This window comes from Cupressus sempervirens, chromosome 3, assembly GCF_028749045.1.
Source record: "Cupressus sempervirens isolate cs-2001-9-10 chromosome 3, ASM2874904v1, whole genome shotgun sequence".
Taxonomy (NCBI): Eukaryota; Viridiplantae; Streptophyta; class Pinopsida; order Cupressales; family Cupressaceae; genus Cupressus; species Cupressus sempervirens.
In genome coordinates, this window is record NC_143120.1 from 977794393 (window position 1) to 977808979 (window position 14587).

Sequence of the window (14587 nt, forward strand, 5' to 3'; positions counted from 1 at the left end):
AACCCCTGCGATTTATAAGAAACCCTAAGAATTTAGACTTGCGATTTTTTTGTAATTTTCTAGACTCCAAAACAAGTGACGAAAATGCCCTAGAAAGGGGCGCCTGAACCAAGGGACTGCAACACTCAAGTTGTCAAAGAAAAATACTGCCCAAACAGTAAGTTTCAAACTAAAAATTGAGGCCTTGCCTGTTAGTTCGAAATCCCAATAAAATGCTTCAGACCCTGCTCGAACTTGCTTGTTTGGAGATATAAAATGCTGATTGTAATCACCCTTCCACTCGCAAAAATCAAACCCTCTGATTTGAGATGTAAATCAAAAACTTCTTAACTGATGCCAAACAATATCCTTCCAGCTTTGGTGCCAGTGTAACTTCCTTGCTTTAGGAATCTTTTAGAAATGCTGAAGATTCTCAATGCTTGAAAATGAACACCATGAATACCAAAGAGAAACCTCCAAACGAACTTCAGATTTTCCAAATGAATGATGCAAGACCAAACCCTCAAGAAGCTGAAGGTAGAAACTTCCTTAAAACAAATCTTTCAATATTGCAAATTAATCCAACTTGAGGTAGCTGAATGCTAGCTCCAAAGTGCAACCCTTCAGAAGGTATTCCACTTCCTCAGTTATGCAATCTCTTGAGAGGTATCATTCTCAAGAAATTAGGCTGAATACTTGCAGACCTGGATGGTGCCACAAATGCTCATAGAGATAGGTAGTAGAATCATCAAATCCTATCCATCCAAATGAGAGGCCAAGCCCTCTATTTATTCACTTTTCTAAGAAGTTACTAAGAACTTCTAGAAGCATCCATTATAAAAACTCATTATAATGCACTTTTATAATTAATTAACTTAATAAAATAAAAAGTGCAACTCAACTTAAAATTCTAACATGTAGGCCACGTATAAAAAAGTGATGATAAAATAATATCTCTAAGAGCATAATAAGCCATCCAATCTTCAAATAAATGCCAGAATGACCCTCTCATCACAACCACCAGTCTACGAGAGTTCGTGATAGATTGATTCGGTACGCAAAACGGGGACATTACAGTCCGCCCTTCCTAAAATTGCTTGTCCCCAAGCAATGGCTGAACAACAAACTAGTCGCTCCACCTGGATCCCAAATGTAGTCATGAACTGTATTGCTGTCAGTCAACGTAGGCTCCTGCAACAACCTTTGAAATATAACCAAGAGGAATCCATGAATGAATCGTGAATCACGGTGCAACTGAACTCCAAATCCACTACTGCCACAGTTAGGAACCCATGAGGCACAAACTCTCAAAATATCAGACCCCAAGTAGAGTAGATCACCCCAACTGTCAACATAATAAACACCATCCACACAATCCACCGTGTTATGCGGAATGCACACTCCAACTCTGCTACAATGGTGACCACTCCCACATGAAACTGCACCAAATACAGAGAATCCACACACTGTACATCTACTGCAGTTAACACAACTCGGCAGATTACCGGCCACTGTCTCATAACCATAACACCCATGCATTGCTGATGGTGAATAGTCATTACACGGTAGATAGCAAAAACGAGAGCCCAGTCCAAACTTGTCTGCCATCAACTCCTCAACACATGGATCAAAAGCAAACCGATGAACATATCCTGCAGTATAATGCCGGTAAAAAGAACCAATCCTAGTCAAAGACTCATCCTGCAGATGTGATACGACCAACTGTGACTGATCATCAGCTAAGTCAGATGATGATATAGCCAAGGGCGCATAATCAACAACATCACTAGTCTCTGTGCCCTTCAAGTCAAACATACCACAATGCTCAACTGCAGCGCCTAACTCAGCTGAACCTACCTCCAGTGGAAACGGACCAAATATGCCAATACTAGTGTTGTGGACAGATATATCCTCATCTCCACTGCCTCTATCAACCTCGTCCATGGACATCCTCGGATCACCAGACACCACGGTCCGTGATTGTACAGAATCTGGTAAAGATTGAAGGTGTTCTAACTCCTTGGTCACCTTAGCTAAATGAAACTATGACTCCTTGAAAGCCAACTGTGTACTCTCAAGAAACTCAGAAGTCACCTCGAGCTGCTGAGTAAGCTCACTCACCTCATCTTCCTTGACCAATAACGCGTCATATGCTGTACTGCCCCACTCCGTAAGATAATCTCTGTCAACTACCAACTGCATATAATCCTGTCTCAAAATCCGGATAGCCTCCCATAAAGAGTGGATCTCTGTCAAGGAAAGATAACTGCCTCCCTGCTCATCACTAGTAGGAGAATCCCATCCATAAACTGCTAACAACTGACGAACAACATCGAAATGCTCGCAAGTGATAGAAATGTCTCGCTCGCCAACTCTCAGCTGACTAGACACATGATTGTGTTGACTGGTCAAACTCCTATACTCTATCTCTAGTACAATCCAAAGGAGTAACCTCAAAATAGCTATCATCTGTAATACTCAGATCCTGGGACTCTCCTGTAAACTTTGTCATCTTTGAGAAATCATCAACATGTGACCTGACTGTAAAAGAAAACTGAGTCCCTGCTATACGCGCTAACTCCCGAACTGAGCTCACCTCAAGACAAAGCTCGTCCACATGTCTCTCAGAATCTTGGAGAGCCAACTGAATACACACCAAGGAATTCCAAGTATCCTCCAGCTCATGAGAAAGCCGGTCAACCTCCTCCTCCTTCTTCTTTAATGCATCTAAATAGATCCCTGCAAGATTAAGGAGATGATCGCGATCTGAAAGTAGGTGTATGTAACTTACCTTCATTGCCTCCATGCCTTCCTTGATCTGTTGTAAGTTGTCACAAGAAGAACTTGTTGTGATTCCTTTCTGTCTCTCTTGCAGTTGAATCATCCAAATGTGATTCTCAATCAATCCATGTATCCTGTCATGATGAGATAAAGCCGTGACAATATTCTTGTCCCTTGTCTCTAGCTGGCTTGCCAAACCAAGTAAAGAGCTACTAGCCTCTATCTCATGTGAAGAAGCATCCAACTGTACTTGATACTCATTTTTTGCAAAGTCCAGAATGTTCACTTTCTAGTCAACTGTACTATCCTCAAACATGACAGTATCCTCAACTACTGTAACTTCATCCAGCCCAACTGTACTGGAATCACTATCTGTGTCAATCACACAATCCAGTGTGCCTGTGATATCACCTTCTGATGCTACTGGCTCAACCTGCACATTTGTAACCCCTTCTGCCTGTGAAGATGATGCGAATAAACCATTACCTGAAGATGTGCTAATGTCTCCTTGTATCGAATCAGCATGTCTGTTAAACTCCTCATACAAGTTTCTGCCTGTCATAGGGAAGGTACGATCCTTAGGCCTATCCAAACGTTCAATCAGTCTCTCCGTAAACTCTACATATGAGGTAATGTGTGCATGACCCATAGTGACCATACCATGATGCCACCACTCGTGTGCTAACCCATCCAGGTGAATTGCTGCATACTTAATACCTTCTTCCTCAGGCATAAGGTTCATTTGAAAGTATGTGTCAAGCTTTTGAACCCAAGCTCTTGCTGTAGACTTCCCCGAGCCATCATAATATGGTAACTAAAGTTTCCCTACTTTCTTCCGTAGCTCATAGCTCTGGTTCCTGTCATGTCCTTGTGGCATATGTTTCATCCGCATATCCATATACTCCCTAAAGGTAATTGCAGCAGTAAAATCTGGACCTCCGGCTTCCCAATCTCTCCTCAACTGGTCCTGTATATCAGTGATCTGGCGCTCTGGTACGGGCTGCTCTGGAGCTCTAGGAGGAAATGTGGGAATCATGCGCCTCGAACTCACAGTCCTAGCTTGCTGGGGTGCATGACTGAAATTGTTCCCAACTTGTTCACCTCCATTATGTGTCCCATCTTGATTATTCCCATTTTGATTGTTACCATTTTGATTATTACCATTTTGATTATTTCCTCCACCTATGTTAGCATTCAACCCCATTTGACGAGCCATCATCTGCATCATAAGCTCCAATCTCTAATATTGTTCCTGTGCCCTCTGTTCTACTAATCGCTGTCCCTATGCCAAGGTCTCTAATAACTGTAAGAATCTTTCCTCTCTAGGATCCCGAGCATTCCTGTCTCCCATATTGCCAATAACCTGTTCACATGTATCAATATGATTCTCTAGATTTCCTTGTTCCTCTTGTCCTATGTTTAGACGAGCCATGGTTCTTCTTAAATTATAGTGATGAGTTAAAGGTTGAACACTCCAATCTGTCATATCACCACCTATTCATTGTGTTTGTACCCACTAGGATGGCAGGATAAACAAGCTCTGATACCACTGTAATATCCCGTACTTATTTGGATATCAAAATAACTCACATATGCACTCAGATTTAAACAAACACTTTGGAAATACCAATATGTAAACTTTGAAACTCTTTATTCATAGGAAAACCTTGCTATTACAAATTGTCAAATACTATTCAAGATTGATTATATGTTACCACCAAAATAAACATAACCAAGTTCTTACTAGCTAGTGAACAAAACAAATTGCAATCTCTGAAAGATGTATAATTTTTATAGTAATGTTGAAACACAAAGCTTTAAGGAACCTGGTAGGAAGTCGTCGCCACCAATAGAAGATGAGTAGCCAGCTACTAAATGCCTTCACCTTTGTCCAGCAACCTCTCCCACTCAACTTCTTCAAACTACTGTAGCTGGTAAAGCCTGATCGGCTTCAAGATAAAATGGAGCCTTCTACTGACTTGTTCTGGAACAATTAGTCCTTCTCCCAGAATGAATTAATCTTCAGCAGTCTGAACTGTATTTGACCTGGCAGTGATTTTTTTAATTGCAACTTCACTGAGTTCTTCCGAGCAGTCGAACTGCCTGCTTATGTGCCCAGCACCTGCGAGTTTTAATTTAATTTCTTTCTGCTCTTAATGACTATCGAAACTTGCCCAGACTGGATCAGAATGATCCCTAAATTCATTCCCACCAGTCCAAGGGAAAAAAACGCCCAGTTTTAGATGCAAATTGAACTGTAAAATTGCTCCTAGGCTTGGCCCAAAAATTTACATATAAACCCTTGCCAAAAATTTAATAATAACACCTGCGATTTATAAGAAACCCTAGGAATTCAGACCTGCGATTTTTTTGTAATTTTGTAGACTCCAAAACAAGTGACGAAAATGCCCTAGAAAGGGGCGCCTGAACCAAGGGACTACAGCACTCAAGTTGTCAAAGAAAAATACTGCCCAAACAGTAAGTTTCGAACTAAAAATTGAGGCCCTGCCTGTCAGTTCGAAATCCCAATAAAATGCTTCAGACCCTGCTCGAACTTGCTTGTTTGGAGATATAAAATGCTGATTGTAATCACCCTTCCACTCGCAAAAATCAAACCCTCTGATTTGAGATGTAAATCAAAAACTTTTTAACTGATGCCAAACAATATCCTTCCAGGTTTGATGCCAGTGTAACTTCGTTGATTTAGGAATCTTTTAGAAATGTTGAAGATTCTCAATGCTTGAAAATGAACACGATGAATACCAAAGAGAAACCTCCAAATGAACTTCAGATTTGCCAAATGAATGATGCAAGATCAAACTCTCAAGAAGCTGAAGGTAGAAACTTCCTTAAAACAAATCTTTCAATATTGCAAATTAATCCAACTTGAGGTAGCTGAATGCTAGCTCCAAAGTGCAACCCTTCAGAAGGTATTCCACTTTCTCAGTTATGCAATCTCTTGAGAGGTATCGTTCTCAAGAAATTAGGCTGAATACTTGCAGACTTGGATGGTGCCACAAATGCTCATAGAGATAGGTAGTAGAATCATCAAATCCTGTCCATCCAAATGAGAGGCCAAGCCTTCTATTTATTCACTTTTCTAAGAAGTTACTAAGAACTTCTAGAAGCATCCATTATAAAAACTCATTATAATGCACTTTTATAATTAAATAACTTAATAAAATAAAAAGTGCAACTCAACTTGAAATTATAACATGTAGGCCGCGTATAAAAAAGTAATGATAAAATAATATCTCTAAGAGCATAATAAGCCATCCAATCCTCAAATAAATGCCAAAATGACCCTCTCATGACAACCACCAGTCTACGAGAGTCCGTGATAGACTGATTCGGTACGCAAAACGATGTCAACCAAAACGGGGACATTACACCCATGAATTTGGCAATTCATTTATAGCCATAAGTGTTAATTCTGTGTCACTAATGGTGGTTCCTATGCTTGATAGTTCATCTCTAATGCCGACAACTCTTAGGAAGTAAGAATTTATCGATTCCCCTTTCTTTATTTGAATGTGATTCAGTTGCCTTTTTAGTGTGAGAACCCTAGTTGCATTGTTTACTTCATATGCATTTCGTAATGCATTCATCATATCAAAGATAGTTTGATGTTTTGTAAGGATAGGTATGATATCATTTTTTACTCCATCCAAGATGATTTGAATAGCTTTTCTATTTCCTTTGCACTAGATTTATTTGTGAGGTTCAATTGGAGGTAGTTTGGATGCTCTATCAACAAATTGTTTTACATCATTCTCTTCAAGAATCATCATGATTTTGAATTTCCAGGTCTCAAAATGTTCCTTCCCATCAAACCTATCCTCAGGTCAGATTATGTATGCCATAGAAGATAGGAGATTGTTGCTTGATGTATACAAAGTCTGATTACTGAAATTTTTGCAGAGCCTAGGTTCAATTGCCAGGGCTCTGATACCATGTAAATTTTCCTTCAAATTTCTTCTCTGAATCAGACTTTTGGTTCAGTCTTTAAATGCTGAGAATGTCTTCAATGTTCTGAATATTTGTTGAAGTTAACACTTATCTTGATGCAGATCCAATAATGAATAATATACCTTTGATTGTGAGGGAGTATCTCTGATATGATTTGCAGGATATAGATGCTTAGAGGAGCAGACTTTGTTGTAACTATGTGTCCTCAATCTGCATCGATAACCTCCCTATATATCCTTCCTGAAGGGTATGTCCCTCAAAGGGACACAACCCTTCCTAAACTTAGAAACTAAACTCCTCCTAAGTCAGTGATTTGGGAAGACATAACTAATAACACCTAACTATTTGTTAGTTTAGTTAAGCATTATACTGTTGCTTCACGAGAAGTCGTTGGTCCCTAGAGTTATATATAATGCCAGTTTAGAGATATATCATAATGAGAAGAGGAAGTATGGTCTGTACTATCAGACCTGTAGGTGATCAGGTTAATATTCTTAACAAAAAATCTGTGTTAGTCACAAGAACAAGGTGTAATTGAATGAAGCAGTATAACATACTGAACAAATTATATGCAAAGATAGCTTTTTGTTTAATAGTATGAATCCTTTGAAATAATAATTTGTTTGCTAATGATTGCATTAAGATATGCCACTGATATGGCAGCTGTAGTCAATAGGTGTCACTGAATGGTAAATGCAGAGCATTGCCATGATGAATACCTGGGTTCAAATCATTGTGGGAGCCATTGGCCACAATCTCACATGGTCCATGATAATGTGGGTTCGAAGGCATGTGGGAAAAATATAAAAACCCACGTTTATGCCTGTAGAAAACCCCTCGATGATTAGAAAAAGCAGTCATATCAACCAGAAAATTTAAAGAATATCTGGACTTTCTGATTGCTCTAGTACTGAAACATGGTGAAAAAATTGACATTGCCAGCATGCTTTATATTTATTTGTTTTGATAGTTGCATGAAATAATTTGATTAAGTTGTTTCGTCCTAAGCTAGTTAGTACAAAATAAAAGAAGAATAGCTTTTTCTAATATGGTTTACATTCAGGCTCTAACATGAAAAGCATAGATGGCAGGTCTCTAATGCTCAGGAAGAGCTAATTCAATGGTACGATTCCCAAAATTTTATCAATAAAGTCTACCATGCAAGCGAAAGATGTGCTGGTGGGATCATTCAAGCTATTCAGAATTTTAATTTTGGACCACATTATACACCACGTGAAAAGATAAAAAATAATGAGTTTGATTACCCTGAGGCGGATCTTCAGATTGAAAGGTTGCTGGAAGATGGTGCAGCCAAAAGAGAAGTTATAGAGTTCAATTTATTTCTAGAAATGTGGTTAAAGGGCCACATTCTGAACAGTGACAAAACTTACCAAAGAGTTATGGGTGTAATTGTGAGTGCTTTTATTTTATGCTTTTTGAACTTGAGCATTTCTTTTCTATTAATGTCTTTCTATATTCTTTTTCTTTTCCACCTTAGCATGTTATCTTCCACCCACCTTCTCCTCGTCATCCCTCCTTGCTCTCTGCTTCCTCCCCCTTTGCCCTAACACCCCTTCTCTCTACTTCTTTCATGACCCAAGATTCACTTGCTTGTACGCTCAGAAAAAATTCAACCTTTTAAACATCAACATGACCTATGAACACTTGCACGTGGATTGATCTCCAATGTTGGGAGTTTCACACTATAATCTTGATTCTTGAATGTTTATTGTATTGATTATTGGATTTAGTAAGAACATGAGCAATCTTTCCTGTCATATCTTCCATTTTTCAGAATTTATCTACATGTAAATGCATAACCTTGAGAAATCTGTCACTAAAATGACATAAGAAGTTTATCTTTTGGACCAGTTATGCAGTTCAGTGATGTTCATGGACTATTATTTTTTACCTTCATATTTCAAGCATATGTATCTTTGAAGTCTTTAGCAATACTTGCAATCTATAGGATGTTTATGATCTTAAACTTGGCATCTTTCTTGTTTAGTGTTACATGCCTTACTGTGACAGCCTGAATAAAACTGCCTGAAATCAAAAGAAGCATCTGAGGCAACAAAATTCAATGAAAGAAACAGAAATGCAAATTGCAATTTTGCTACCTTGTGATAGTAGTTGTAAATATAGACACCATAAGGATATAAAACTTAAAACCTAATAAAAAAAGCTTTGGTTATTACACAGGAATATGAGTATCTACAGAAGATTATTCAATTGAAAAAGTGCAAAAACGAGCTGTTAGCATGATCAGCAAATCGGATGGAGATTATTTATAGCTAACATTTAAAAAATAAGCTATATTCAATTACACATTTGAAGTTGAACAGTTAGTATACTGCTTTGCACAATGTCCTGTACATTTGACATCACACATATATTCTTAACCATTAAAAGATCTATTTTTATCAATTATTACTGTATGGGGGACAACCACATTTTTTTGGGAACATGAAAACTACCTCCACTATTTCTACTCTATAAGCTGTTCGGATGGAAATCAGGCTTATCATTTCTCATTCAAGGACATAGGCTGAGTAATATTATTGGATATGGGGTTACATCTGCCTACATTTGTCAGGAAATCTGAATTACACCATAGTATATTTAATATAATTGATTAAATAAATCAAACTTATTAAGAAGTCATATTAGATAGGTTTAATTAATGATTCAAATTTCAAACCTATTATAGTACTGGGGTTTGTTGAGTTAAGACTGGCACCCTTGTAGAATAGGTTCAGGCATTCAGTTAGTGACAAATGTTGAGTAGGTTGTTTAAACCACTCATGTACATAACATGTTGTAATAACCCTCCTCAAATCTGCCTTCAAAAAATGCTGATGAAAGCTCAAGGAATTTCATCAAACAATTCATATGCAAGGGACGTATGACTGATATAGTATTTCAGCTAGCTTCAAATGACTTTTTTACAATTTGCATCAATGAAAATCTTGTGCTAGAAGACTACAGTGGACTACACAAATGACCTAACATGAGTGTGCTACTAAATTTGACAATATTCAGTGCATATATATGATCTAAGCATGAGAAATGAACACCTACAGCCAACTGACATTTTTACAAACAGTTGGTATGCAAACTAACTAGCTGATAAATAATGATATTAAATTGCTTAAATAACACCAGCAACTATTATCTTCTTAATTGCAATGAAAATTACAATGCTCATGAAATATGGCCAAGACTTTGGCATTTACATGGATTACAAAATGATAATGCTGGTATCATGCACACTTACAGCTGAAAGCTTATAACACCCTAAAAACAATACTAACAAAAGAACCTGGTTGTAGATGGCTGAAATAATTTCTTTCTATGCTGCCCCTTCTGCTTTGCTTTTTTCGAACTGTTTTTTCAGCCTGCTTTTTTCGTACCCGCTTTTTCAACCTATTTTTTCGGTTCCGCTTTTTGAACTGCTTTTACGGATTGCTTTTTCCGCCTGCTTTTTCGGTTCCGCTTTTTTCGGGCTGCTTTTTCGTATCTGCTTTTTTCAGACTGCTACCATGTTGAATCTCAAGACCATATCTTTCAATGGCGTCAAGATTTCCAGCTTGAAGGGATTTCGTCCTTCAAACTATTGAGATATAATCTCTAGAAAATTCTCCAATTTCTTTGATATTTCCAAGCCTGAATAAATGAGAGCTATCCTCTTCCTTTTAATCCCTTCCTCACTTGCTCCACGCTTTCGTCTTGCCAATGTGGGATAATACATGACTTTTAATATTACTTCTTTTTTTCTTTTTACAAAGTCCATGTATGTACTCAAAAGGGGGACTCTTGATTTTTATAAAGTGATTTTATGAAACATTATAATATTTAATTTAAATAGTCACTTTACCGTTGTAACTTCAAACATTAAAATAATATACCAAATACACTCGAAATCCGACATATAATAGCTCATTAGAAAGAGCCCAACAAAACGCATCTCATCTTGTCACTGAAAATTGAAGGCACTGCATCCCCCTATTGGCTTACTAAAATAGTAAGTCTTCCTGACAACCCAACAATCGAACTCCGTTTGGCCTGTAATTAAATTTGACTAGGCCAAATAACCTCAGGATCCCTTTTGAAGTCTTGGTTAGCCCTCGGGACCATACAAGAATGGGCTAACGACAACATACCTCCAAACTGGCTAAGTGGGGGACATTACAGTTCGCCCCTCTTGAAATTGCTTGTCCCCAAGCAATCTCAACTCAGGATGCTGAATAATCTCCTTTGCCTCCCATGTCGCATCCTCAACTGGTAGGTTCCTCCACTTTACTAGGTACTCCCTGATAGTCCGCCTGCGAAGCACCCTCTCCCTGGAGTCAAGTATAGCCTTAGGAATCAAGATAAGTTTTCCCTCATCATCGAGAGGTGGCAATACTACTGAAGGCACCACATTATGCCCCAATGCCTTCTTAAGGCGTGACACATGGAACACGTTATGTACTTTACTGTCTGCAGGCAGCTCTAACTCATAAGCTACCTCACCCACTCTCCTGATTACTTTGAATGGTCCATAGTAGCGTGGTTTCAATTTCTCTGCTCCACTCCTCTTGAGAGAGGACTGTCTATACGGCTGTAACATGAGGTACACCATGTCTCCTACCTCGAAAGATCTCTCAACCTTGTGCTGATCAGCATATTGCTTCTGCTGATTTTGTGCCCTTTGCAAATTTTCCTTCAAGGATCGCATAATGTCCTGACACTCCTGCAATATATCCTTGGCCTTAGGCACCCTACTGTCCCCAAATAACAAATCCAGAAAATTAGGAGCATCATACCCGTACAGTGCCATGAAAGGGGACATTTGAATAGACATATGGAAAGAGGTATTATAGCAGTACTCCCCTAGATGCAGCCACTTCACCCAAGCCTTTTGCTCTCCTGCAATGTAGTCTCGAAGGTACCCCTCAACCCATTTATTCACTATCTTTGTCTGCCCATCAGTTTGGGGGTGGTAACTGGTACTCGGAGTTAGCTCTGTTCCACACAACCTGAACAACTCCTGCAAAAAGTGGCTCATAAACCTACTATCCCTGTCGCTGACTATGTTCCGTGGCATCCCATGTAATCTAAATACCTCTCGAAAGAATAGCTTTGCTGTCTGTACTACTGAATATGTGGACGAAATCGCAAAGAAATGTGCAAATTTTGTCAATCTGTCTACCACAACAAAAATACAATCCCGACCCTGTACTTTGGGGAGGCCTGTAATGAAATCCATGGAAATGCTATCCCACTTCTTCTCTGGTATGGGTAGGGGCTGTAGTAAACCACCTGGAAAGGAATCTTTCTGTTTGTTTTGCTGACATACTGGGCACTCCCTAACAAACTGAAGCACCTCTGTTTTGAGTCCTTTCCAAGTGAAGCGCTTTCTCACCTGCCGATATGTCTTAAAGAATCCAGGATGTCTTGCCAATGGTGAATCATGAAATGCCCTCAGAATCTTCTGCTTCATAGCAGACCCGGGTACTAAATAAATCCTTTCCTTGTAGATGATCAAATCATTTACAACAGTGTATCGACTATCCTGAATAGTTCCTTCAATAACACTAGATGCCCAACTATCCTTGGCATACTCTGCCAAGATCAACTCTCTCCAATCGTCCATGACTATCCCAACAACAAGCAAATGAGGCCTTCTGGATAAAGCATCTGCAACGATATTTTTCTTCCCTTTGACATAGACTATGTCAAAATCATAAGCCTGTAACTTACTCACCCATTTCTGTTGCCTGTCATTGAGATCCTTCTGTCCAAGGAAATGTTTCAAGCTATTATGATCTGTTTTTACTGTGAATCGGCTCCCTGCGAAGTATTGCCTGAACTTAGCTAGCGCGTGCATGATTGCTAGCATTTCTTTGTCATAGATGCTGTAAGTTCTCTCAACATCTTATAATTTCCTGCTCTCATATGCGATGGGATGTTTGTCCTGCATGAGGACAGCTCCTACGCCCTCTCCTGAGGCATCACACTGCAGCTCAAAAGGCCTGTTGAAATCTGGAATGGCTAAAACAGGGCATGTACTCATCAGCTCCTTGAACCTGTCAAAACAATCCTGACCCTTCTCTGACCACTTGAAACTGTCTCTCCATGTCAAATCTGTAAGTGGTGCTGCTATCTGTGAAAATCCCTTCACAAATCTGCGGTAGAACCCGCAAAGCCCAAGAAATCCCTTGAGTTGCGAAATGTTCCTCGGCGGTGGCCAATCCAGAATGGCCCTGATCTTGTCTGGGTCAACCTGAACACTTCTTGCACTAATAATATGCCCTAGATAGAGCAACTCTGTCATCCCGAACTCGCATTTACTCATCTTGGCATATAATGACTCCCTCTCTAGAATGTTGAGCACTGCATCAATATGCTTCAAATGTTCCTCCCAAGTACGGCTGTATATTAGTATATCATAAAAAAAAATCAACACAAACTTCCTCAACTGATCTCTAAATACTCTATTCATACAGGACTAGAAAGTGGCGGGCGCATTAGTCAACCCAAAGGGCATGACTAAGAACTCAAAATGTCCATAGTGGCATCTAAAAGCTGTCTTCTCCACATCCACCTCTCTAACCCGTATTTGGTGGTAGCCGGATCTCAAATCAATCTTAGAGAAGTAGCAGGCACCGTGAAATTCATCAATAAGCTCATCAATGCGCGGAATAGGGTATCAGTTCTTGATTGTCTTTTTGTTTAGTTCCCTATAATCAATGCATATCCTCATTGTACCATCCTTCTTCTTCACCAATACTACTGAAGAAGCGAAAGGACTCTTGCTTGGTCGTATGTGCCCCATGTCAATCAACTCCTTGATTGCCTTTTCTATTTCATCTTTATATCTCTTTGGATGGCGGTAGGGTGTGATGATGACTGGCTTAGCCCCTTCCTCTAACTCAATAACATGCTCGATTCCCCTATCTGGGGGTCTCCTTGGAGGTATCTCACCAAACACCTTAGTATGTTTGGTTATTATTTTTTGTACATCAGGGGGATACTCCTGTTTATGTTGCTCTATTACCTCAGGCATTACTCTGAACTCTGCTGTCCACTGCACCTGGTCGTGTTTGAAGAAACTCTGCATTCGCTTGAGTGACACCACTCGTAGTCTCCCATTTGACAAACCTCTGAGTACTATCTTCTTACCATTTGCCTCAAACCTCATTTCCATTTTCTGGAGGTTAAATGTAAACTCTTCTAGAGATTTCATCCAATTCATCCCAAGCACCATATCCTGATCACCAATGTTGACAACAAAGAAATCTCCCACCATGTCATAATCTCCCAAACGAAGCTGCAAGTTGGAGATTTTCTTGGTACAGTCGATTTTGAAGCCGTCGGCAACCATCACCTTAAATCCCCTATGCTCTTCTGTATGTAGCCCTCTACGTGTCACAAACTTTTCATCAATGAAGTTGTGTTGCCCCTGTATCAATGAGTGCCACAAATCGTTGTCCATCCAAAGTTCCCCTAACTCTGAAAGTGACGGCCTCCTGTATACTGGACAATTGAGCTATCGTGCTATCACTGTGTGCTTCCTCATGTGAAGAATTATCATCTCCATCTGATTCTGATGACTGCTCTGAATCTCCATCCACTGACTCTTCGACTGAAAAGTACTCCATTTGCTTGGCTTTTGCTTTCAATGGACACTTATGTGACAAATCCCAAGGCTCCCTGCAATGAAAACAAAGCTTCTTTTTCCTGAGATCATTAAGTGTCTCATTGTCCAACCTCTTACTTTCCTCCTTAGGTGGCTGACCCTCCCTACGGAAAGGTTTACTATCCTTATCTTTCCTCGAAGGGAAACTCTTTGCTTGGAATTTATTTTTAGAAG

At 39.4% G+C, this 14587-nt stretch overlaps 1 protein-coding gene across 3 annotated transcripts in view; it reads left to right on the forward strand.

Moving 5' to 3' along the window:
* LOC149570023 (putative sucrose-phosphatase 2) overlaps positions 1-14587 on the forward strand; it is a 178185-nt gene that overhangs the window by 76567 nt on the left and 87031 nt on the right. For 2 of the 3 annotated variants that reach the window (XM_089822683.1, XM_089822684.1), the window contains exon 5: positions 7821-8141. The exons of the other annotated variant lie outside the window; for it this stretch is intronic. In XM_089822683.1, coding sequence (XP_089678809.1) covers positions 7821-8141 — 321 coding nt within the window. The remainder of the gene's footprint in view (positions 1-7820; positions 8142-14587) is intronic. 3 annotated transcript variants of the gene reach the window in all.